This window comes from Armigeres subalbatus, chromosome 3, assembly GCF_024139115.2.
Source record: "Armigeres subalbatus isolate Guangzhou_Male chromosome 3, GZ_Asu_2, whole genome shotgun sequence".
Lineage (NCBI taxonomy): Eukaryota > Metazoa > Arthropoda > Insecta > Diptera > Culicidae > Armigeres > Armigeres subalbatus.
In genome coordinates, this window is record NC_085141.1 from 396,370,850 (window position 1) to 396,397,116 (window position 26,267).

Sequence of the window (26,267 nt, forward strand, 5' to 3'; positions counted from 1 at the left end):
ATTAGCAGCAGAGTAACATCTATACAGATCGAGAAAATGTTGCCTAAAAACAGTTTCAGCGATTGATGATGCATAAAAGTTAGCCCACAGAACATGCTGACAGATGTTTGAATAATGGTTGAAATAATGCTGAAAGCATACTTTTTAAGCTTATGTGCTGAAAGCAGCATGTGTGCCTCTATCTAACGTTTATACAGCATGAATCTGAAAATTGCGTTAGTAAAACAACCTATAGGGTGTGCGAAGGAGCACATCCATAATTTTCTTTGTTATTTACATATGTCAAAGTGACGGTGATGACAGAGCAGCGGCCATTGAATCAGGAGATCAGGAGTTCGAATCTAGGTAGCAACAAAATTGATATTTGAGTTTTCACAAAAAAACATTGAATAAACTCCGAAATTTACTCTCCTCTCAAATAATATTTAATCAAAATGAATTCAGTGGCTGTATAAAACTTATTTAACAGATTTAAAAAATCTGAATAAGCGCCATTGAAGCGAATTATATTACTAAATGGTTTAATAAAGATTGAGAAAAAATTGTGTAACATGCTGTAAAGTAGTTGTGCAGGCACGCCAAAAACAGCTGAATAGATTCGCCAGATTTGCTGGTAAAAGCATTGAATAGAAGTTCTTGATCATATGTATAGCACACATATTCAGCTTGAAGCCGTATAGACGAGTTGAAATAACATTTACATTGACATTAAATGTTAGTTGGGATGACGGTATCCGGAACTTGTATTGTAGTAGCTTTTAAGTGATAGTTGATGATATTTATTTATATTGTAATTCATTCTAAATGTGTTCGGAATTTAGTTTGGTTCAGTTATTTTCAACAAAATTTTAAAAAAAGCTTATTATCACTTGTATCCATTCGTTCTTAGGGGTAAAATAGTTCGGGCTAATATTCAAAGGTGGTTACGAAGCTCCGGACCATATTTTTTTTTTCTTGAAATATTTTTATACTCGGAAAAGGCATCTACTCGTGATTGCGTTTTGAAACGCTGACGCACAAATGAATGTCCAAGTCGCTTTAAAAGATAACCAAAAATGTTTAAACCTATTGCCGAAAAACTCTAATACAAGTGGAAAAAATTTCAATTCATACAAAAAAGTGGTATGTGCATACTGCCGTCATACGCAAATTTGTCCCATGTTTGCTGGGATTTTTTTTGTACATGGGACAGTTATGCGTATCAAGTCAGCATATCTGTCCTATATATCCATGCGAAATTTGAGGCTACGTTTTTCTGTCACTTTTGTGCAGTATTTCGTCTTTCTACATAGTTCAATTATTTATAATAGAGCATATTCATGCGGATTAATGCTAGGTAGAGAATTGTGTATTATTATTAAAAGTAGAATAATTGAACTTCTTTTATCATTAGGACAGCAAATACATATCAGATAGGTGTGTAAGTTGTTTATGGTGTTCGTTCTTAAGACAATTAGGAGTAGTAGACAGACGGGACGTAACAATGTTAGGTTTAATATTCATTAGTTCTAAGGATGTAGGCAATTATGTAGTTCAGCATTGATAATCATTATGGTTATATTCCATTTACGTAACGTATAGTTCATTTTGATTTGATCATTTTTTGCTATTTTGTTTAAAAAATCATCACCATGCGAAAACTTCTGTTTCCGTTTGACATTGAGTTGAAATAGTTTTGTTACTTCTGTACTAGGTTATAAATTACTTTGCTCTAGTTGAGTTTTTTCACTCGTCGCTATTGTTAGGGCGACTTAGGAATGGTCCGTGACTGTATTGTGTCTAGTAGTATGCGTGTTCGTTTAGTTTATTTTGTTATAAGATCGTTTAAAATTTGTTTAGCTATTCTGGTGTGTACTTTTATTCATCTGGCGCAGCTAAACGCTATTCAAGGGCAACATGTGATTTAAGGGGATTCCTAAAATGTTATTTGGAGAAGGTCATAGGGACGAGGATAGAATAGACATTGATTGAATAGATTGGTGTTTCCTAAAACTAAAGATATAACATTTTTCCGATACAAATAAATGAAAACAAATTTTGAGAGAGGTGAAAAGTGAATTTGGTCCTCACATGGTTAAAAGCGTCTAAAACATAATACATAGCAAAAATTAGTTTGTTTAGTTAATATAAATTGTTCCGTGTTTCAAATAGGCAATTTGTTAAAAAGTCGTTCAGAGCTTTCGATGATCTTATTTACATTTGTATTGCAAAACTCGTCTTCAATAAATAATTCTAAAGTATGTGCTAGTATTATACTCTAAGTCGTTAATATTAAGTAGTTCTCTGATCATGAAATTTGAATCACACTTTAAATTTATCGATAAAATACCGTGGATGGTACATATTTAGGTAAATAGTAATTGCTTTTAAAGGGTTCCATATCAGGGTGCATTCAAAATTAAAGATTTATCGTTATCAGATAAAAACTTCTAGTTAATCTTTGACCGTCTGACCGTTGAGAATGCGACTTATGTAGAAATATATATGTCTCTGAAACTTACACGATAGTTAAATATTGCATGTCCACTGTGCGTGGCGAAATATCCATCAATTGGATATAGTCCATTGTATGTACTTGAGGTTTTTGTTCATTCCTATGAAGTCAAGATCTGTGGAAAGAATATATATACGATTAGTTTTGCCTATCTCGTACAACAAAGTTGTACGTTGTGCCAAAAGGCGCGATTCAAATATGACGTCCACTACTTTTTGACATTTCTAGATCCCTCACGCCCCTCTGTCACGTTTTATATATATATATATATATATATATATATATATATATATATATACCTAGTATACTCGAACTTTTTATAGAGGCTCAAACAAACGCGCGCGCGCGTTTGTGTGTGTGTGTTTTTTTTTCTTCCTAAGCAATGGAGGGGAATCTGCTCAACAGACATCCTGGGTTGACCAGGAAGTGCGGGGTTAGGGATCATCGAGGGAGGCAGGACTACATCCCCGACCCGCTAATCCGTTTCCATTGCCGCCAAGCCCATAGTCCCTTCGGTACAACCAGAAAGTAATGCTTCAAAGGGGGGCCAGTGCACAACGCACCCTCGAGGTTAGCTGCGTATCCTTGCAGCAGCGAACATCGTAACTCGCTTTTTTAGAAGAACACCATGGTATCGTGCCAGCGCGTTGCCGGCTTTCCAGGTGGCCTTACCACGCCCTGTTTCCTCGGAAGGTGGGAAGGGTCGACTTCGCGCCTGCTTCCCTCTGCACGACTGGTATCAAGAATGATGATGCCGCGTGCACCCCGAATTGACCTTTCTGCGATAGGGCCTATTCGTCAGAGGGACTTGCCGACGCAGTGCCTACGCCTGCCCCAGCCTTGACGAGGACCCCTTTCCGTCCTCGGGCTCGGAACCCGCCCGGTTGACCGACGCCGCGAAAGCGACGACACCATGTTGTTCTTCGCGCGGCCACTTGTTGGATAAAAGAATCGAGTTCGACCTCAGAGCATGACCACCGGTATGACCCATGAAGCCGACTCCGATCCCTTGGACCACCTCTTATTTGCGCCTGAACTAGCCATCCTTGAGTCCACGCGCCACCTTCTGTGTAGCTCCCAGACGATTTGGGCGATAGCCGATAAAACGGCGTTCTAGCCAACTTCATCTTTACACATCCTCCGAACTACGTTGTCCGGGGTAGTGTCCAGACCACATGTGTCAAGCATGTGGTCACGCATTGCGCGAAAACGTGAGCACACGAACAACACGTGTTCCGCCGTTTCCTCTAAACCTGCGCACACCAAACACTCGGGCGAGGCCGATCAAGCCAGCTGCGTTACCTGCACTTTGATTTTGCAGCACGCTTAAACGCCGGGCACATCGAACCCCCCATGGGGTGCTTGCTGTTCACAGCTTTGCTGGAACAAATCAAACATTTGGGAGGGTTCGTGCAGCATTGTGCCTTATGTCCCTCCAATCCGCAGCGTCGGCAGAGATTGCTTCTGTCAGGGCCTTTGCAGTCCCATTGCTTGTGCCCCGGTTCCAGGCACTTGAAGCAAACTTCGGGTTGCTCGTATATGCCCACAGGGCATACCGACCATTCCACCTTGACGCTCCCTAACTTGACTACCTTGGAGGCGTCCGCTGCAGATAGCCGAACCAATGCTACCTGTGTCCCTGCCGGACCTTTCCGTAGCCGAACGGCTGCGGTGGGCGTCTCCACTTCACACTGTCGCCGCAGTGCCGTGACGAGCTCTTCGACTTCGGTGATCTCGTCCAGCTCTTTAACCCTTAGATTCACCTCCGTAGTGAGTGCCCTCACCTTGACCGTCTCGCCTAGAACTTCCTCCGCCAACTTCTTGTAGGCGGCACTCTTTTGCGAGACGCCCCGCTTCAGCTCGAGGATCATCTCGCCCATCCGGGTACGTCTTATTCGACGTACGTTGGCGCCGAATTCACCGAGCTTGACGTCACTCCTCATCGCCTTCAAAACGTCCGAGTACTTAGCCTCGTCCGCCGTGATGACTAGGGCATCGCCCCTGGAGCGATTGGCGCCTACCCTAGACTTCTTGCAACTCTCATTCGCCTGGGCCTTCTTTTCGGCCCTTGACGTCTTCGGTTTCCTCTTGTTCTTGACCAGGGTCCAGAAGGCGTCATCCCCCTCTATTCCCCTGTTCTGGTGCGGCTGAGAACTTTCAGCCTCCCGTAACCCCTTACCACCGTCTTTCCTGAGTGGACGGACCTTTCCAGGTCCTTCCTCCCCCGGTTTTGGAGGCACCTGGCCGGGGTTCAGCTTCCCAGCCCCACTACCCTTGTTCGGGGTAGTAACCCTCCGCGTTTTGGAGCGGCCCCCAGGGAGCTCATCCTCTGGAGACTGTCTCCCCCGTTTTTGTGTCTGCTCCGTTGGAGCAGTCACCCACGACGTACCCGCAAATACTTGAGCCTCAGTCTGGGTAGATTTTGGTACCACAGTCTTCACTGGCACGCCTTCGGTCGATTCGACCTTGCCCGAGTCCGCGAATCCTTGGGCCTCAGTCTGGGTAGACCTCGACTCCACCGATTTCACGGGTTTACACTTGGCCGGCACGGCAAATGCTGGGTAAAGCGTACCATTGGTACTTCGCGTACCTGAAGGAATAAAATAGACCCCATCTCGCGGTCCTTAGCCTCTTACCCAGCAACTCCTATCCCTACCTCCCCGCGGTGCTGGCCGGGATACGAGCAACCTTAGGGAAGATCGGGTAACCAACCCCGGTGAGAACTATGGTCGTATGCTGACGTATGCTGCACCTCTCCGGAGGTGCAAATCTTATTGAGCGTCTGTTCTCCATGTCAGGATCGGCTCACAACAGCGTCTGTTCTCCATGTTAGGGGCGGCTGATCATCGTCCGAGTGCCAGCGAGGGACTCTAAGTGAAACTGTGCACCATGGTCCACCGGAAATAAGGAGGAATGGTCCTCCGGAAATTTAGGGGGTTTGGTGTCAGGCCCTGCAAGCCAGCCTTTAAAATCATAAGCAACGAACAATCAACAAGAGAGTACGGACCGGAACCATCGGCGAAGACCACTGCGATGAAAAAGGACTAGCGATTGGAAACAGCTTTCATAGTGATGGGCGATATGCAAAGGCGCGTGATCGGGTGGTGGCCGATCAATGAAAGAATGTGCAGGTTGAGGATCAAAGGCCGGTTCTTCAACTTCAGCATAATCAACGTCCATAGCCCACACTCCGGAAGCACTGATGATGATAAGGACGCATTCTACGCGCAGCTGGAACGTGAGTACGACAGCTGCCCAAGCCACGACGTCAAAATCATCATAGGAGATTTGAACGCTCAGGTTGGCCAAGAGGAGGAGTTTAGACCGACTATTGGAAAGTTCAGCGCTCACCGGCTGACGAACGAAAACGGCCTACGACTAATTGATTTCGCCGCCTCCAAGAATATGGCCATTCGCAGCACCTACTTCCAACACAGCCTCCCGTATCGGTACACCTGGAGATCACCACTGCAGACAGAATCACAAATCGACCACGTTCTGATTGATGGACGGCACTTCTCCGACATTATCGACGTCAGGACATATCGTGGCGCTAACATCGACTCTGACCACAATCTGGTGATGGTTAAACTGCGCCCAAAACTATCAGTCATCAACAATGTTCGGTACCGACGACCGCCGCGGTACGACCTAGAGCGACTGAAGCAACCTGATGTCGCCACTGCATACGCGCAGCATCTCGAGGCAGCGTTGCCGGAAGAGGGTGAGCTCGATGGGGCCCCTCTTGAGGACTGCTGGAATACAGTCAAAGCAGCCATTAACGACGCAGCGGAGAACAACGTCGGGTATATGGGTCGAGGTCGACGGAACGGACGAAGAGTGCAGACAGATTCTGGAGGAGAAGGACGCAGCGCGGGCGGTCGCGCTGCAGCAAGGTACCCGGCAGAACGTGGAACGTTATAGACGGAAGCGGAGACAGCAGACCCGCCTTTTTCAGGAGAAGAAACGCCGCATGGAAGAAGCGAAGTGCGAGGAGATGGAACAGCTGTGCCGTTCTCAAGAAACACGCAAGTTCTATCAGAAGCTCAACGCATCCCGCAAAGGCTTCGTGCCGCGAGCCGAAATGTGCCGGGACAAGGATGGGAGCATCTTGACGGACGAACGTGTGGTGATCGAAAGGTGGAAGCAGCACTACGTGGAACATCTGAATGGCGCTGAGAGTACAGGCAGTGAAAGTCAAGGCAGCGGAGGAGATGACTACGTCAGTTCAGCGGACGATGGAAGCCAACCAGCCCCCACCTTGAGGGAAGTTAAGGATGCCATTCAACAGCTAAAGACCAACAAAGCCGCTGGTAAGGATGGTATCGGAGCTGAGCTCATCAAGATGGGCCCGGAAAAGCTGGCCACTTGCCTGCATAAACTGATAGTCAGAATCTGGGAAACCGAACAGCTACCGGAGGAGTGGAAGGAAGGGTTATATGCCCCATCTACAAGAAAGGCGACAAACTGGAGTGTGAGAACTTTCGAGCGATCACCATCCTTAATGCCGCCTACAAAGTGATATCCCAGATCATCTTCCGTCGTCTGTCACCATTAGTGAACGAGTTTGTGGGAAGTTATCAAGCCGGCTTCGTTGACGGCCGCTCGACAACGGACCAGATCTTTACTGTACGGCAAATCCTTCAAAAATGCCGTGAATACCAGGTCCCAACGCACCATCTGTTCGTTGATTTCAAGGCGGCATACGACAGTATAGACCGCGTAGAGCTATGGAAAATTATGGACGAGAACAGCTTCCCTGGGAAGCTTACCAGACTGATCAAAGCAACGGTGGATGGTGTGCAAAACTGTGTGAAGATTTCAGGCGAACACTCCAGTTTGTTCGAATCGCGCCGGGGACTAAGACAAGGTGATGGACTTTCGTGCCTGTTGTTCAACATTGCGCTAGAAGGTGTCATGCGGAGAGCCGGGTGTAACAGCCGGGGTACGATTTTCAACAGATCCAGTCAATTTATTTGCTTCGCGGATGACATGGACATTGTCGGCCGAACATTTGCAAAGGTGGCAGAACTGTATACCCGCCTGAAACGTGAAGCAACAAAAGTTGGACTGGTGGTGAATGCGTCAAAGACGAAGTACATGCTTGCGGGCGGAACCGAGCGCGACAGGGCCCGCCTGGGAAGCAGTGTTACGATAGACGGGGATACCTTCGAGATGGTCGAGGAATTCGTCTACCTCGGATCCTTGCTAACGGCTGACAACAACGTTAGTCGTGAAATACGAAGGCGCATCATCTGTGGAAGTCGGGCCTACTACGGGCTCCAGAAGAAACTGCGGTCGAAAAAGATTCGCCACCGCACCAAATGTATCATGTACAAGACGTTAATAAGACCGGTTGTCCTCTACGGACATGAAACATGGACAATGCTCGAGGAGGACTTGCAAGCACTCGGAGTATTCGAGAGACGGGTACTTAGGACCATCTTTGGCGGTGTGCAAGAAGACGGTGTGTGGCGGCGAAGAATGAACCATGAGCTCGCCCAACTCTACGGCGAACCCAGTATCCAGAAGGTACCTAAAGCCGGAAGGGTACGATGGGCAGGACATGTTGCAAGAATGCCGGACAGCAACCCTACAAAGATGGTGTTTGCTTCCGATCCGGCAGGTACGAGACGGCGTAGAGCGCAGCGAGCGAGATGGGCAGACCAGGTGCAGAACGACTTGACGAGCGTGGGGCGTATCCGAGGATGGAGAGATGCGGCCTCGAACCGTGCATTGTGGCGTCAAATTGTTGATTCAGTGTTATCTGTTTAGATGTTAACTAAATAAATGAATGAAACACTTGGCCGTCCCGACCGCCCTCTCCAGCTTGGCGTCCAGCATCGATTTTCGAAGTTTCTGCAGGCTCCTCTTGAGGTCCTTGAGGTCGCCACATCGAAGGCCGAAAGCCCATTGCGTTTGCGGTTCATCGCCTCCACAAGCCATGGGCCGTCAATAACCCCTACCGGCGTTTTTTTAGCCGAGAGGAAGGTTGAGTGACCCACGCTGGCGCTGCGCACTGTGCTGCCGACTATTGCCTCTGGCCTCCTAGGCGGAGAGCTGAACAACCCACCTCTTGCGAAGGGGTTGTCGCCTACAATACTACCACTAATTGAAGAATTGACTTGGTTTTCCATTTTGGTCCCACGAGTTGCTCGGGAAAAGAGGTCCACCACGCCAGAGCCCAGCATGACGCGGTAAGGGACAATTACTGTGGGGGTGCCCAGGTACCCCACAGGCTCCGTTAAAGGCCTAGCTCATTATTTCACCCCCTGGCCATGCATCCCCTCGACACGGGTCGCTTAACGCCTTGGGATTAGGGGTTAGATACGATATTCCCCTTGGTCGCACCCATTCACTCTAGCTGATGTCAGAAGGACAACAGTGCCCAGGCTGCACTACCAGCTAAGCACAAAACCCTTAGCTGGCGTCGATTGTCATCGGAAGACCCGTGGAAGCGTGAGATTGGAACTTGTGAGGACCAGAGCTGTGTAGGTCGCTCCTTCCCAGATGTCAACTCACCATTTCGCAGCCCGTTGTCTGTGTGTGTGTGTACAAAAGTGTGAGACACTTGACACTCCGATTTGCTCGGAATTGCGGTCTAGTTGTTTCCTATTGAAAATTGGCCCGATCGGTCATTGCGTTCCAAAGTTATTAAAAAAAACATTGTTTTTTTGCCATAAATCCCCTCTTGGGAAAAAAATTAAAAAAAAAAAAAATCCACAGATTGCAGCAAAATGACCGCAAATGGATATGAATTGATGGAAAAAGTAAAATCTATCCCGCTGAAGTGCCATTTCGACCTCTCTTATGTGTTTTTCTTATTTTTTTTTTAATTCGCGAGAAAGGCACCACCAACGCTAGGTGGATTGATGTTTTTTTTTATAGAAGTTTGAAAAACCAGACTGTCAAACCGAAAGATACTTTTGTTATAAGATAAAGATTGTCGCTGCGGTTCCCTTTGTTCTGCTGTTCGAAGCTTCTTGGGTACCGAACTGTCAATTCGTATGTATTTTTTCTTCATTTAGCATTTAGCACCCTATCCTCGCCAGCAAATATGTTCCGGACAGCGACGACAGCGACAATCTTTATCTTGTAACTAAAATATCTTTTGTCAAAACCCAACACATCACATCCTACAGGCAAGCTCCATAACTCACAGTAGCCTGGGGAGGGGTCGTCAAATCCTGTCAAGCCTTTGGACACAAAACAGATAGGCATCATAGAACAAACTGCAAGTTTCAAAGTAGGCTATTTGTGTAGCAACAATCGACGAACGGCGCTCCCGTATATCCAAGGTGAAAGAAAGAGACAGCAAAGCATGCGATGCTGCTCTGTCTTAGGCGAGTTGTTAGTGAGGTTTGCATTCCATCGCTTGAAGATGCCTATATGTTATGTGCCATGGACCAGGGGGAGAAGGCGGAGCACTGAATCCCTACCCCAACATGTGCGACATTGGTTCTAAACTGTAAACAACAGTGTTAATTCTCTACCACCTTTATGTTATGGCGAGGCAATTTTTATGCACACTTTTGTTTTCGATATTTTATCAAAATTAAACACTCAATCATGCATCAATATAACGATGTGGTATGCTTGAGATACCTGCTTGATTATAGGGACTCGAAAAAGAATTTATTTGCAGTAACTAACCGAATATAAAAACGTTCACATTAACGATTGCGCCCTAACACCGGTTCTAAGCTTCGATGCAGAGTACACGAGCTTTGTTCGCCAGTGACAGGCGTATGAGGCCCTTGCCTTGGACACAGTTCCTGCTGCCTTACAGAATGGGCGAATGTGATTTTGTCAACATAAAAATTTGAATGTGTTACCAGTTCAATAATTATTTCACAGATTTTCTACAATATTTTCCATTGTTTAACTGTCAACATCACCGAAAATTTGTAAAATTATTTACTGAACAGTTCTATGCTGTTGAGATTTCGGTGCAGTTTCTACGAATTCTGCGATCTCATTCTTGACCTGATACAAAGTGAACCTCTAACAGGTTTTCGTGTCCAATAAAATAAACAAAATTTAATTAGATACAAATTTATTTTTAGTGTGAATGGGGTCTGTATGAGAATTTTATGTGATGTAAGGAATGCTAGGAGCATTGCATGTACACCTGTGTTCAGAATAATAGCAGCGGAAGCCGTTTTTCATACAAAATGGTCAAATTTGACAAGCTGTAACTTTGTACCCCGATGACCGTTTGAGCTGAAATTTTGGCTGTGAACTACAAATATATTGAAATTTAAACATACTAAGTATCATTTTTTTTTCGAATGACGCGTTCAAAAATTACGCACCAATTGTTCAAATTGTTCAAAATAATAGCACTGAACACAGGTGTATGTGTGTACAACTGGATTGGACCCAAGTTTCTAAAATTTACTTTTATACAAAAAAATAATGAAAATCTTGGTAATAAAGATAATAATAATGAAAAATAGAACAAGTTTGATAAAAGCTTCCACTCACCATCTATCTCGCATCCCTCAAATCCGATGTACTTGATCGTATCCCAAGGCAGTCTCCCCAGGCCCGCACCCGTAATCCTACAGTGGCCGACGTTAAGGTCCTCCAACGAGCAACCGCACTCCGCGTTGGCGATCGCCATCAAGAATTGGTCCGAAATGCGCGTCCTCGAAAGGTTCAGCTTAGTCAGCTTGAGTCGTTTGATCGAATCGGCCGACCGGTCCGTCACGTTCGCGCAGCACTCAAAGTCCATCAGATCCAGCCGGGGACAGTTCTGGGCCAACAGGGCTACCAGTTCGTCATCCACCAGCGTACAGTTCCGGACTGAAAGCTGCTGCAGATGTTTCAGCTGTCGGACGACTGTCTCCAGTCCGCGACGGCTGAATCGGTAATCTCCCTGGGTCAGTGTAAGGCTCTTAAGGTTTGGACATTTTTCGGCCAGCGAAAGCAATGTCCTATCGGTTATGGTCGAACTGGACAGATTTATCCGAGTGAGGGTGATATTCAGCAGCATTTCCAGAAGTTCGTCATCCTGGAAGCCCCCGTGAACTCGAGTTACGTTAAGAACCAGGGCATTCTTGATCAACGGTGGTAACACTTCCAAATACTCGATGTGCTTGTACTTTTTTAAATTTCGTGCAACGTATCGAATACACCTAAAGATACTTTATTAGTTTTTTTGATAATGCATAGATAATATTAAAAATACTCACGTATTGTATAACGATGATGGCTGCTTCTTCAGTCGATTATCACAAGTTGTCTCGTTCATGTTGTTATTGATTCCGATGGATTTTTGGAGCAATGATTTCTTTTCTACTGGATATAAATCATTTTTATGTTCACAAAATTTTGAACAAAATTAATTTTCAGGGATATTATATCGCGTTGTTTGTAAATAAACTCTCACTGGCAGTGAGAGTCGTGAGATCGGTGAGATCTCGTTTTTGCATAAGGGGCTTTCATATACCACTATGGGCTGAAGTATTCAGTTTACTAAAATTATGCTAAATTTATCGTTTCACTTTATTTTGAAATTTAACATATTATATATATATATATATATATATATATATATATATATATATATTGTACATTGTACATATATTGTACATTTTTTCGTGTAATGTAATATGTACATATATGCTTGCAATTTTCTCGCATGGAGTTATGTTCAACAACGAACTGTGCGTTCATGTTCTTAAAAATTTTCGGCTAGGGGCCGTTTATAAATTTCTTAACGCAAATTTGAGTAATTTTAGACCACCTGCCCCTCGTAATAAGGACATTTCAAGTTATTTGTATGAACCGTAACCCCTTCCTTCCCCCTTTAGCGGTACGTAATTTGTGAACGATTCCCAAGAGCCTAATTGCAATAATATTATATTCAAAACTAGCAAAAGACTATTTTCAGCACGATACCAAATCTTTTTTTACTTACCAGTATTCGTAACCGTATCGTATCAGGAATTCTGTTTGTTAATCTTCGGCGGGTTTATAACATATTTTATGATGTGACTGACTCAAATGGTGAAAATCGTGAAAAACTAAAATTAAGATTTGGATGAAATCTACATGGGCAGTTCACAACGCATATTCTTGTCTACTATGCAGGACAGCGTCTGCCGGCTTAGCTAATTATGAACAAAATTGAAGGTTGAATTGAATTTTCTGTCTGAGTCGGAGTCGAAGTATTGAAACTATTTATAAGAAAATTTATGTTTCATGATATTTTTAAATGATAATCAGGCTACTGACATCCTATTGTTTAGCCCATCGCCAGATCGTAGCCAGGATGTCCTGGGCTATATTTTTTTTCATACTGCGTTTCAATGATGACAGCGGTCTATGTCTATTGATGATGATGACACCGCGCTTGTCACCGGGTCGATGATAATGGTACGAAAATTGAATTGAAGAGCTTATTCTATTCACAACTCCCTCGGTCTCGGTGGTAACTCAAACGATAGCTTTTTGACAGCTGATTACGCAATGATTCGGTATCTCACGCGTGGCTGACACAAACTCCAAAATCGTTCCATGTTTTCTGATAGTTGCATCACTCAACATTATTAAACCCGGCATTGCCAAAAATCCTTTGAAGAAACTTCTGCTTTTATCGGTTCCCACACTCGGAAATGGCTGATTTTGACGCTGCGAAAGGTGCCGTTGATCCCGAGCTGCAGGACTTCCTGATGGCCGAGAAGCAGAAGGCACAGCTCAGTGCACAGGTAGGTAGTATACTTTATTCCCGTCTGAGATCGATCTTTAAATTTGTTTCCCTCCGATAGATCCACGAATTTAACGACATTTGCTGGGATAAATGCATGGACAAGCCCGGAAGTAAATTGGACAGCCGCACCGAGACCTGCTTGAATAATTGCGTCAATCGATTTATCGACACATCGCTTTTCATCACGACGCGATTCGCACAGACACTGCAGAAAAGCCAATCTGGGATGTGAGCCGTTATAGTTTAACATGCGACCGGATGCTGATGGCGGGTGGACTGTATTTAAACATTTAAAACTTATTCTTAGGTGCAAATAGAACCGTTTATCAATGTGTTCAGGAATAAATATTTGTTAGACATGGATATAAATTAGGATTTTTCTATCAGTTTACTACACCATCCAATAGAGTAGCGACAGAGGCCGGTACCCGTCAGGTACCCATGAATAGATTTGCAGTTGATGCTTTATTAAATGATAGCCTGCTAGACTTTTGATCAAGTCATGGAAGTTGTTGCAAACAAGTTGCGAAAAGATGTTTTTTTTCAGCTCGAGTTGTACGTTTATCCAACGAGGCTTCCCGGAATTGTCTTCTAAAGAGTTTTCTAAATTTTGTGATATTTGATATTTTGTGATATTCTCCTTATGACGCTGGTTTCCTCGGTCCCTTCATTCTAGGTATGTACATGATTTTTGGCTTTTTATATCTCGATAACCTCCCTATCTCAATGTGTTCTGATCATATAATATTTTGTTGACGATTCACTCTCCCTTCGTCGATATGTTCAAATTCTTTGGCAACTAGACCATCGTTGGACTACGACAAACACACCAACAATAAGAAATGGCTTTTGTTGTCGATTTTCATAACAACGAGCTGTTTTGGATCTAGTAGGTACCCATTTCAATTTTCCTTCCATTAATCGATCTCTAACTATCTCGATGGTCCCTTCAATATCGAGATGTGGTAAGGCGACTGTCGCAGAGTCGGGCTGATAGCATAATTTCTGAACATTCATCCTGACCGTCTCTAAAGCACACCACGGAGAAAGAGGCCAGTGTTAAAAATAATATTTAAAAAAATATTTTTAGAACAAAAGGCGTGCTAAGGTGCCAAAGAGATTTTGAAATCACTATTTCGGTGATGCACTAAATAAAAATTTCCTTAGAGACGAGGCAGTCTAGGGCTGAAAGTTACTTATTGATCCGGAGAACTATAGAGAAAGTTACAAAGTAGGAGATTAAAATGGGCCTGAGATCAAACCCACTGCCTCCTGTGTATGAGGCAGAAACGGTAGCCATATGTATGACTAGCCAGCACACTTTTCTGAACACATTGGTTTTTAAATCCTAAATAACTGTAAAGGATGGCACTTTTAAATCCCACAGATATCAACAAAACTGGGTTGCCTACTGTTTTCACGTGAAAATTGTTATCATTATCGTCTGATATTGATTCAGCACAACACTGACAGTAGCGCCTCATTGCGGAGGAATATATATGAGAGATCAGTTCTAAACTAATCAGTTTCTCAATATATTGGTTTGCATTCCTCGAAAAACTTTGTAGAAGACGGCACTTTTCTAAATCCTATAGATCCCGAGATATCGAACTCCCCCCCCTATGGGAAATTTTCGTGTTTCAAAATACAGTAAAACCTCCATGAGTCGATATTGAAGGGACCATCGACTCATGAAAAAATCGAGATGTGGAATAGAAAATTCTTGGAAAGCTGTTTGAAGGAACGAGATGTGGAATAGAAAATTCTTGGAAAGCTGTTTGAAGGAACCATCACAGCAACCCAAAAAATATTTTTTTCTATGGCATAATTTGCTTCCATGAGTCGATATCGAGTCATAGAACGAAGTCCGATTGAGCTGAAATTTTGCATAGGGACTTTTTTCGAGGAGATGAAACTTTTGAGCACTACCCGTTTTTGAAATTAGATGGTCAAATTTTTCCCATACATTCCATTGGCGCCCTACTACATATACTGTGCTATAGCGTCGATACGATCATTCACGATCTATTGATTGAGTTTAAAATTAAAAAAAGAATTAACTGTGATACTGGTAAGGGGCAACGGGGCTAAACAGGTTTGGAAATTACAAACCACAATAAGGTGCAACGGGGCTAAATTGGTTTGGACATTACAGATCACACGCATTAGACTGAACACCAGCTGGATATCGCAGTAGAGGCAGAAGAAGACCTGACAATAGGTTAAGGCGATAGTTGGACATCGCTCAGGATGAAGATCTTTCCAGCGGCCAACGAGCAGCACTCGGGTTGCACAAGACTCATAACCCAAGTAGCACCTGCAACTTGTTCCTAATAAAAAAAATAAATAGAAATGTTGTATATGAATTGTATACATGTTTCAACTGTCACACAAAGTTTTGGTTCAGTTATATCCAAGTCTTTTGAGTTTTGTATCCAGGAAAGTTATCTTTCTTAAATTTTCCTATATGTGACTTATGTATAACTCGATTATAACGAATATAGCGATCGAAAAGAGTACGATTGTTTTAATTGCGTTCGCTAAAAACTGTTGTGTAACATTCTACATGACGTTTCAAATGGAAACGGATAATGTTTTAGATTGGAATTAATTCGCATAGCTCTTGCTGAAATTATTTCATGTCACCTTTATTATTTCATAACAATGCTGGAACGTGTAAATTCAGCAACATGTGCATCACCTAATAGGGTATCTGTTCCGTTATTAATAACATGCTCCTATATCAATAACATTCGCAAAACGGGCAATTTAGGCTCAATTTGTGTCGTGTTTTGTTGTTTTCCGACGTGCTCACTGCTGAAAAAAATCACAAAAATGAGAAACAAAACAAATACCGCACCAATTCTTTGTTTTCGAATGGTATTGATTTGGGTACATGGTATGAATTCAAGGAGCAGTTCCCCTATTACGGAAAAAACAGAAAATCACCAAACCACAATTCGTAAAAAAATTATCTTTGTTTTGTGTTGCAATTTGGAAATGTTGTTTATAACTTTAGGTTAATACAAACACCGATTTACGATTGTGTTTTATAACAAGCTGATTTTGGGGTTTTCATTCATGGGCATATTAGTGTTTTATAAAAGTTTTTGGAACGAATTCCATATTTCTTGTTGGATGCAATACGTTTGACAGATCTGAAAACAGTGCCGAACAAAAATAAAAAGATATCCCTTATTAATACTGAACATGAAAATTATTTTCGTTCGATTGAATATGTCACGGTGTGCTAGTAGATAAATACGAATTTTCCAATTAACCAATTGGATGTTTGAAGTGGTCATGTTTTTAATAACATTGGCACATGTTATTTGCGTTTTATTTAGACCTGTATGCAGGGTTTGCAGAAATCGCTCTAAATAGATAACGAACAACGATAAAAGAGAGGCAAAAACTGTTCCGAATCATAACAAGCCATGATAACAAATTTATAAAACTTGTATACAAGTGCGAAAAAACAGAATGGGATAGGCAGCCCCCACAGAAAAATTGTGATTCTCGCTTTGTTTTCGCTCATTTCGTGTTGGCTACCGCACAGCTGTGTAGAACAAGTTGAAATGCATCATCAGAGCCAGTGCTCCCCGCGTTTGGAGCTTTCTAAAAGAAATTTATCACGGGGTATAGCCTCCCAAATCAGTTCTCTATCATGACAGCTTGCGAAAAAAATCTCTCGCGGTATGCTACATATCGTGTATATGTAAACAAAGATGATAGGTAAGAGACTTGTTCATTCTCTTTAGGATTCAATCCCTGAATGAATGTATACTTTCTCCCAAATCGATTGGCCATGCATATTCATTACATCAAATACGGAGAAGTACCATTGCAATAGCCCGAGCCATACACCATTTTGAAAACCAGCGTTGTTATTTTGTGAATGGAACCAAATTTTAACATTCTGACAATATACTCAATTATAACTGTTTACTTTCACCACCTCTTGAAAGAAATATTCATTATACTGAGCATCGCTCCTGTGCATTCTAAACAACTTTGCTGAATACAACTTGAGTGTACCTACTGAGGATCTCAAGTTACATGAATATTTCACATAAACAAGAACATTACAAGCACCGAGACAAACACACTAGCGAAGCCTATATGCAAAATTCCTTATCACTTTCTACTTATCAAGATACTCCATTTCCATTTGTTGAACTTTACTTAAGACATCATTTTTACAAATAGTAAATTATTAGTACGATAACAAGATTTACAATGTAGAATATTCCATATATTGCAATATTTTATGAAGTCTAAAATGATGATTTCATATACTAATCAATGCCTCATGTCTCATGTCAAATAACGCGCCTTCCTGCACAACTTTCTTGAAGAGGCACAGTTTAAATTAGTCATCCCAACCAGATAAAAATAACATTTACTTGAACAACTTCTAATTTCATACCATTCTTACGAAAACTCCTTTCCAGCCCTATGTCAATCTTAAGTAATGTCTTGAAAGGTGATTAAATTATCTTTCGAAACAGTACAAAAATCTAAAATTGATGGAATATTAAAAAAGTTATAACAATTTCTATTTAGGGTCAATTCGACTCCAGCGCACAGACAACGTAAGTCAGAAGGTTAATGAATAAATCTCACACTTAAGCCAATAAGATAATCAGTCTGTGGAATTTAATTGTAGACGAAGACAAGAATAAATTAATAAATAATAGATCGGTAGAACAGTGATTAAATATTTATGTTATACAACAAGGCCGATACAAATATTTAAAATCCATTTTGTCTCCCTCCCCCTCGGATTTTTTTGCTCAAAAATAATATTTTGTGGGGGCAACAAAAAAAAATAATTTTAAGGGGTTTCAAAACATTCTTTAACAAATCCGAGTAGTTTTTTGATTTTTTTTTTTTCATTTCCATATTTATATTTTATTAACATCATCCCCCCCTTGACCTTTCGGAGACCAGTAGGACATAATTTAAATTAAATATTTGTAACGGCCCAATTTGAATTATTATGTATTAAATATACTATGATATATTTTTTGGAAAATTTTTCGAATAAATTTTTGGATCTTAAAAAATGAATTAATTAATAATTTTGATCAGCACTGTAATGCTCCAAGAAACCACCATATTGCCAAATGGTAATTTATTATTATGATCGAGACGACGGTACTCATGAAACGGTATGATTTTTCGATGACTTGAACCAATAATATGAAATATGATGATGGCGTGCGCGGCCGGGGAAAGCAGAATATTGAACTTCACAATAAATACGAAATGGCATGTGGATTTTCCCACTGCAAACGTTCCGTTTTATGGAATTCAAGATTATAAATATATAAACTGTTTAGTCACACTCCATACTTGGAAGATCCCACAAGCTGTTTATCTTTTTCAAATGAATTAATAAACACAGAAGTAATTTAATTGGAGAAAAAAGTGACAGTTGCGGATTCAGTTGTGGAGCAGTGTTTTATATCTGTTATAGTGGCGTTTTCTGGGTTATTCAATTGTAACATAGAGTATGTTTTATATTGACTCCACCTCTTGCGCTTTTTCAGTGATATACAAGTTGTATAACTGTACCTATGGACGAACATATGGCTTTTCGAATAAGCTTATATGAGTTATCAATACTGATTAACGACAAGCTGTGTTGCTTGGGATATGAGTTATCAATACTGATTAACGACAAGCTGTGTTGCTTGGGAAGTAAGTTTATATGTTTAAAAGTTGTAGCATTAGATTCCAGACTTCCTATAGATTTTATAAAGTCTGCATATGCGCCAGAATGCCTTTCTCACCATAAAATATGCGATGTAAGATTTCAGCAGAGTGTCCTCGGGAAACCCGTTGATTCACAGATACTTTTCAAAATTATGAAGAGGATTAGTGAACATATTTTGAGTTTTCTCATTCGTAAAACAGTGAGGAAATGATTGCCATCGTATTTTAGATTATCACACCTATCCAAGAAACAATTTAAGCTGAATAAACTACAATGATATGGAAATGCTAATATTATCTTCCAAACTTAGACGTACATGTTCATGATAGAATTAGAGGCGAAAGTATAGAATTGATAGTTCCGTTCCACTCACTTTCAAATCGACTTCTATAAAAAACATTCTTCATGCCTGCCGTATCCTAACGGAACTATCAATTCTATACTTTCGCCTCTAATTCTATCATGAACATGTACGTCCAAGTTTGGAAGATGATATTAGCATTTCCATATCAGACCGCATCGTGCTTTCGTGCTGTGCGGTTCTTTCTCTCTTTGCGGAAGGAAGTTTTTAATACTACCCGAAGCTATTTTAATTTCAACGGTGCTTCTTAGCGCTATTTGTACCCACTGATCCCGTTACGATCTTTGCAAGGACCCATGCCTTCGTTTTACGTTGGACCCGTTTGCGGAAGTAAAATTCCGACAAGCGGTGGTAATCCTGCAGGGACACCGTTCTGGGATAAAACCTCTTAGAAGGTCACGTCTCCACGCTCAGCTATGAGCATTAATAAAAACAAGAGGAAGGGAGTCTCTGAATTCTCCACTTCCTTCAAAGAAACAAGGTTTCAAGACCGGCCTGCCCAAGCGCGGAAAAACGTAGAAGGAAGCTGGAGACTTCAGATATTCCTTCTAACTCTAACGTTGACATTATTTCATCTCCTATCGAACTGAGCAATCAGTTCGATTTGATCTTTGACGAATTTGAGAAAATCGAATCTATCTCTAGCCCAGGTGATTCGATTCATGCGAAGAAACAACGAATTCCGCCAATTGTGGTATCTGTTGCCGAGTTTTCTGGCTTTCGGAATGAAATCTTGAGTAACCTTCAGGGGATCAAGGTTTCATTTCAGATTGCTAGGAAGGGTGACTGCCGCGTTTTGCCGGGATCCTTTGACGATCGCAAACGTCTTCTTCAGTATTTAACTGAGAAGCGCCATAAATTCTTCACATACGACGACAAAACTGAGCGATTGTTCAAAGACGTCTTGAAAGGTCTCCCCAGTGATGATAAATCACTGGATGAGATTAAAATTGAAATTTCTCAATTACTTGGATTTGCGCCAGTCCAAGTCATTAAGATGAAAAAGAAATCCCACTCTGGTACTTCCCAAAGGGGCATTTCTCAAAATTTTTATTTAGTTCATTTTAACAAAAGTGAACTAAATAATATGAAAAGTTTGGAAAAGGCCTGTATTATGTCCCATGTCCGTGTTACATGGGAACATTTCCGCAGGCCTTGGGGAAATTTCCAAAATCTCACTCAGAGCCGTAAGTGCCAAAAGTGGGGTCACGGAACCAAACATTGTCACATGGATGCTAAATGCATGATTTGTGGTGGAACCTCTCACGCCAAGGACGCCTGTCCTGTGAGAGAAGATTCCAATAAATTTGAGTGCGCAAATTGTGGGGGCAATCATAAATCCAATTTCTGGGAATGCCCTTCACGCAAAAAAGTTTTGAATTCCCGTGCAAAATTGATGACGGGAAATTCCAATCGGATCCCAGATTCGACGAGTAGAAATTTTTCAAACGCTCAAATTTCGAAACCGGTTACCGGTCGAGCAATTCATACCCACCACAATTCACAAACAAATTTTGCCGCTCGTCAACGGGTAGCAAGCACTTCAGTAAATTCCAATTTTTCCAATGTACCTACGTATGTAAACATCGCTGCTGGTAGACAAAATTTCTCTTCTCAAAATGAGGTTTATACCCATGTCCCAACGGAATATAACGGTCATGTTGCCGATTCAGGTAGCATGACTGCTTCCGATTTTAATTTTTTAACTGGACAATTGCATCACATGATTGATGCAATGTTCAAAGCAAATACCATTCCTGAAGCTGTTCAGGTTGGTATAAAGTACACACAAAAAATTGTTATCGGACTCCGTTTCAATGGATCCAAATAATTGTGTGAAAGTTCTAAATTGGAATGCCCGCGCTCTAAAGGGTAAGGAAGATGAATTATTCAACTTCCTTTCAGTTCATAATGTGCATATTGCCATTATAACTGAAACGTATTTAAAACCAGGACTCTCCATTAAAAGAGATCCAAATTATTTTATCTACAGAAATGATCGTCTTGACAGCGCCTGTGGTGGGGTCGCCATCGTCATTAATAGACGTATCAAACATAAATTATTTTCTTCGTTTGAAACCAAAGTTTTTGAAACCTTGGGAGTTTCTGTTGAAACAAATTTTGGACAATTTTCCTTCATTGCAGCCTACTTGCCTTTTCAATGCAATGGGCAGCAAAAGAATTTGTTGAAAGCTGATCTTCAAATTCTGACTCGCAACAAATCAATATTCTTCGTAATTGGTGACTTCAATGCCAAACACCGTTCATGGAATAATGCTCAAAGCAATTCCAACGGCAAAATTTTATTTGAAGATTGTTCTGCGGGATATTATACTATTCAATATCCCAATGGCCCAACTTGTTTTTCATCCACTCGAAATCCTTCGACAATTGATTTGGTTTTAACGGATTCAAGTCAGCTGTGTGGCCAATTGGTAACTCATGCTGACTTTGACTCTGATCACCTTCCTGTGACGTTTGAAATCTCACAAGAAGCCATTTATAATCCAATCAGCTCTACTTTTAATTATCATAGAGCTGATTGGGATTTGGAATTTTGATGTTAATATTCCTTTGGATACCAAAAGTGATATTGACAATGCGCTCGTATCTTTGACAAATTTAATTGTCGAAGCCAGAGGCATTGCAATTCCTAAATGTGAAATTAAATTCAACTCCATTATTATTGACGACGATCTTCAGCTACTGATCCGTCTTAAAAATGTGAGAAGAAGGCAATACCAAAGAACTCGCGATCCCGCGTTGAAAGTTATTTGGCGAGATTTGCAAAATGAAATTAAAAACCCAGATTAATCCACCTAGCGGTGATGGTGCCTTTCTCGTTCGTTCAAAAGGTTTGGAAAAATCTCAAATAACATCAATATGTGGATTGGTCTTATTTTTCATATTTTTTTTATATGCATAAAAAAATTCTCGCCAAACGCAATTTGTTCCAAACAAATCGGATAAGCATAAGAGCAAAAAATGGCATTTTATTTTGTAGTTTTAAAATTAGTATTTTCGCCATAACTTTTGACCCAATTGTACGATCCGGCCAAGTTTCTATACGAAACAATGGGACAAGATTCTGCGTCGAATGCAATCTGTTGTGGGCGACCTGAGAAGCACACATATTGCACATCAATCACAGTAACTTATATATGACCAGATTCAGTCACAATATGGTTACTGCAACCAGATTTGTTGAACTTGTGTTGCTTGGGGGGGAATAGATGAAGTCTAAGTGCTAAAAAAATGAGCTAGACTTTTTTAAACTCTTTTTCACAATAAATAGTAATTTGACCATAACATCTAAGCCCATAGTCCGATCTGGCCAATTTTCAATAAGAAAATATGAGACATTCTGCGTCGAATGCAATTTAATGCGAGCAAATCGGTTGAGGATAAGTGCCTGAAAAATGAGTGACATTTTTTACGCGATTTTTTCGTAGGATTTTGTATTTTGGCCATAACTTTCGATCCCATAGTTCGATCTGGCCAATTTGAAAAAGGAGACAGTGGGACAGGATTCTGCGTGGAATGCAACTTGAGGCGAGCAAATCGGTTGAGGATAAGTGCCCGAAAAATGAGTGACATTTTTTACGCGATTTTTTCGTAGGATTTTGTATTTTGGCCATAACTTTCGATCCCATAGTTCGATCTGGCCAATTTAAAAAAGGAGACAGTGGGACAGGATTCTGCGTCGAATGCAACTTGAGGCGAGCAAATCGGTTAAGGATAAGTGCCCGAAAAATGAGTGACATTTTTTACACGATCTTTTCGTATGATTTTGTGTTTTGGCCATAACTTTTGATCCCATAGTCCGATCTGGCCAATTTCAAATAGGAAATAGTGGGACAGGATTCTGTGTCGAATGCAACTTGTTGCGAGCAAATCGGTTGAGGATAAGTGCCCGAAAAATGAGTGACATTTTTTACGCGATTTTTTCGTAGGATTTTGTATTTTGGCCATAACTTTCGATCCCATAGTTCGATCTGGCCAATTTCAAATAGGAAACAATGGGACAGGATTCTGCGTCGAATGCAACTTGTTACGAGCAAATCGGTTGAGGATAAGTGCCCGAAAAGTGAGTGACATTTTTTACGCGATTTTTTCGTATGATTTTGTATTTTGGCCATTACTTTCGATCCCATTGTTCGATCTGGCCAATTTCAAATAGGAAACAACGGGACAGGATTCTGCGTCGAATGCAACTTGTTGTGAGCAAATCGGTTAAGGATAAGTGCCCGAAAAATGAGTGACATTTTTTACGCGATTTTCCGTATGAATTTGTATTATGGCCATAACTTTCGATCCCATAATTCGATCTGGCCAATTTCAAATAGGAAACAATGGGACAGGGTTCTGCGTCGAATGCAACTTGTTGCGAGCAAATCGGTTGAGAATAAGTGCCCGAAAAATGAGTGACATTTTGTTGAGTAGTTTTGCGCACACACACACACACACACACACACACACACACACACACACACACACACACACACACACACACAGACATCACCTCAATTCGTCGAACTGAGTCGATTGGTATATAACACTATGGGTCTCCGAGCCTTCTATAAAAAGTTTGTTTTTGGAGCGATCATATAGCCTTTACCGTATACTTAGTATACGAGAAAGGCAAAAATGGTATAATTTTCGATCGCATAGTCCGATATGACCAATTTTCAATAGGAAACAACGGGACAGGATTCTACGTCGAATGCAACTTGTTGTGAGCAAATCGATTGAGGATAAGTGCCCGGAAAATGAGTGACATTTTTTATGCGATTTTTTCGTATGAATTTGTATTTTAGCCATAACTTCTAATCCCATAGTCCGATCTGACCAATTTCAAATAGAAAACAATGGGACAGGATTCTGCGTCGAATGCAACTTGTTGCGAGCAAATCGGTTGAGGCTAAGTGCCCGAAAAATGAGTGACATTTTTTACGCGATTTTTTCGTATGAATTTGTATTTTGGCCATAACTTCTGATCCCATAGTCCGATCTGGCCAATTTCTAATAGGAAACAATGGGACAGAATTCTGCGTCGAATGCAACTTGTTGCGAGCAAATCGGTTGAGAATAAGTGCCCGAAAAATTAGTGACATTTTTTACGCGATTTTTTCGTATGAATTTGTATTTTGGCCATAACTTCTGATCCCATAGTCCGATCTGACCAATTTTAAATAGGAAACCGTGAGACAGGATTCTGCGTCGAATGCAACTTGTTGCGAGCAAATCGGTTGAGGATAAATGCCCGAAAAATGAGTGACATTTTTTACGCTATTTTTTCGTATGAATTTGTATTTTGGCCATAACTTCTGATCCCATAGTCCGATCTGACCAATTTTAAATAGGAAACAATGGGACAGGATTCTGCGTCGAATGTCACTTGTTGCGAGCAAATCGGTTGAGGATAAGTGCCCGAAAAATGAGTGACATTTTTTACGCGATTTTTTCGTATGAATTTGTATTTTGGCCATAACTTCTGATCCCATAGTCCGATCTAACCAATTTCAAATAGGAAACAATGGGACAGAATTATGCGTCGAATGCAACTTGTTACGAGCAAATCGGTTGAGGATAAGTGCCCGAAAAATGAGTGACATTTTTTACGCGATTTTTTCGTTTGAATTTGTATTTTGGTCATAACTTCTGATCCCATAGTCTGATCTAACCAATTTCAAATAGGAAACAATGGGACAGAATTATGCGTCGAATGCAACTTGTTACGAGCAAATCGGTTGAGGTTAAGTGCCCGAAAAATGAGTGACATTTTTGGAGTAGTTTTGCGCACACACACACACATACACACACACATACACACACACACACACACACACAGACATCACCTCGATTCGTCGAACTGAGTCGATTGGTATATAACACTATGGGTCTCCGGGCCTTCTATAAAAAGTTTGTTTTTGGAGCGATCATATAGCCTTTATCGTATACTTAGTATACGAGAAAGGCAAAACGTTTGAAACTTTGAGAATAATGTCTCGAAGTTGGATCCCAGTTCGAAACCCTTTTGGAAATTTACGAAAATTCTTAAAAAACCTCAAAAGCCAATTCCAGCGCTTAAAGAGGGAAATAACATTTTATTAACAAATGGTGAAAAGGCTCAAAAACTTGCTCAGCAGTTCGAGAGTGCCCATAATTTTAGTCTAGGTCTCACTATTCCAATTGAGGATCAGGTTACACGGAGCTTCGAAGACATTCTCAATCAAGAGAATGTTTTTGACCCTTCGTTGGGAACTAATTTGGATGAAGTGAGATCTATTACTAGAAAATTTAAAAATATGAAAGCCCCGGGTGATGATGGTATCTTCTACATACTTATCAAAAAACTTCCTGAGAGCTCTTTATCCTTTTTGGTTAATTTATTTAACAAATGTTTTCAATTGGCATACTTTCCAGATAAATGGAAAAACGCCAAAGTTGTTCCAATTTTGAAGCCGGACAAAAATCCAGCTGAGGCTCGCCCAATCGCCCAATCAGTTTGCTTTCTTCAATAAGCAAACTGTTTGAAAAGATTATTTTAAATAGAATGATGGTTCATATTAATGACAATTCTATTTTTGCTGATGAACAATTTGGTTTTCGCCATGGGCATTATTAAACTGATCCAAAATTATTTATCAGATCGCTCACTGCAGGTAAATTATCAGAATTCTAAATCTGATAGATTACCTGTAAGAGCTGGTGTTCCCCAAGGCAGCATACTGGGGCCCATTTTGTATAACATTTTTACTTCTGACTTACCTGATTTACCACCAGGGTGTCAAAAATCTTTGTTTGCAGATGACACAGGTCTCTCAGCCAAAGGGCGAAGCCTTCGTGTCATTTTTAGTAGATTGCAAAAAAGTTTGGATATTTTCTCCACTTACTTGCAAAAATGGAAAATTTCCCAGAATGCTTCCAAAACTCAGCTTATAATTTTCCCACATAAGCCGAGAGCTTCTTA

General features: G+C 41.2%; 3 protein-coding genes across 3 annotated transcripts in view; 1 reads left to right on the forward strand and 2 right to left on the reverse strand.

Annotated features, from left to right (window-relative positions):
- The window catches only part of LOC134226886 (NHL repeat-containing protein 2), a 333,703-nt gene that overhangs the window by 54,260 nt on the left and 253,176 nt on the right, over positions 1–26,267 (reverse strand). The window lies entirely within an intron of this gene.
- On the reverse strand, positions 1,621–11,876 carry LOC134226878 (F-box/LRR-repeat protein 20-like). The gene is made up of 3 exons (XM_062707950.1): positions 11,692–11,876; positions 10,982–11,634; positions 1,621–2,609 (listed from the first exon to the last, which is right to left on the reverse strand). The coding sequence occupies exons 1-3, from the start codon at positions 11,748–11,750 to the stop codon at positions 2,548–2,550; spliced, it is 774 nt and encodes a 257-aa protein (XP_062563934.1). The 5' UTR covers positions 11,751–11,876; the 3' UTR covers positions 1,621–2,547.
- Positions 12,980–13,580, forward strand: LOC134223995 (mitochondrial import inner membrane translocase subunit Tim8). The gene is made up of 2 exons (XM_062703217.1): positions 12,980–13,209; positions 13,270–13,580. The coding sequence occupies exons 1-2, from the start codon at positions 13,117–13,119 to the stop codon at positions 13,441–13,443; spliced, it is 267 nt and encodes an 88-aa protein (XP_062559201.1). The 5' UTR covers positions 12,980–13,116; the 3' UTR covers positions 13,444–13,580.

What these genes read in the sequence shown, in the direction of transcription:
- LOC134226878 (XM_062707950.1), bottom strand. Translation starts at nt 11,750, where the DNA reads ATGAACGAGACAACTTGTGATAATCGACTGAAGAAGCAGCCATCATCG. An exon ending in CCATCATCGTTATACAATAC is followed by an intron (nt 11,635 to 11,691) that starts GTGAGTATTTTT and finishes AAGTATCTTTAG; the next exon opens with GTGTATTCGATACGTTGCAC. An exon ending in TGAGGGATGCGAGATAGATG is followed by an intron (nt 2,610 to 10,981) that starts GTGAGTGGAAGC and finishes TTCTTTCCACAG; the next exon opens with ATCTTGACTTCATAGGAATG.
- LOC134223995 (XM_062703217.1), top strand. Translation starts at nt 13,117, where the DNA reads ATGGCTGATTTTGACGCTGCGAAAGGTGCCGTTGATCCCGAGCTGCAG. An exon ending in AGGCACAGCTCAGTGCACAG is followed by an intron (nt 13,210 to 13,269) that starts GTAGGTAGTATA and finishes TCCCTCCGATAG; the next exon opens with ATCCACGAATTTAACGACAT.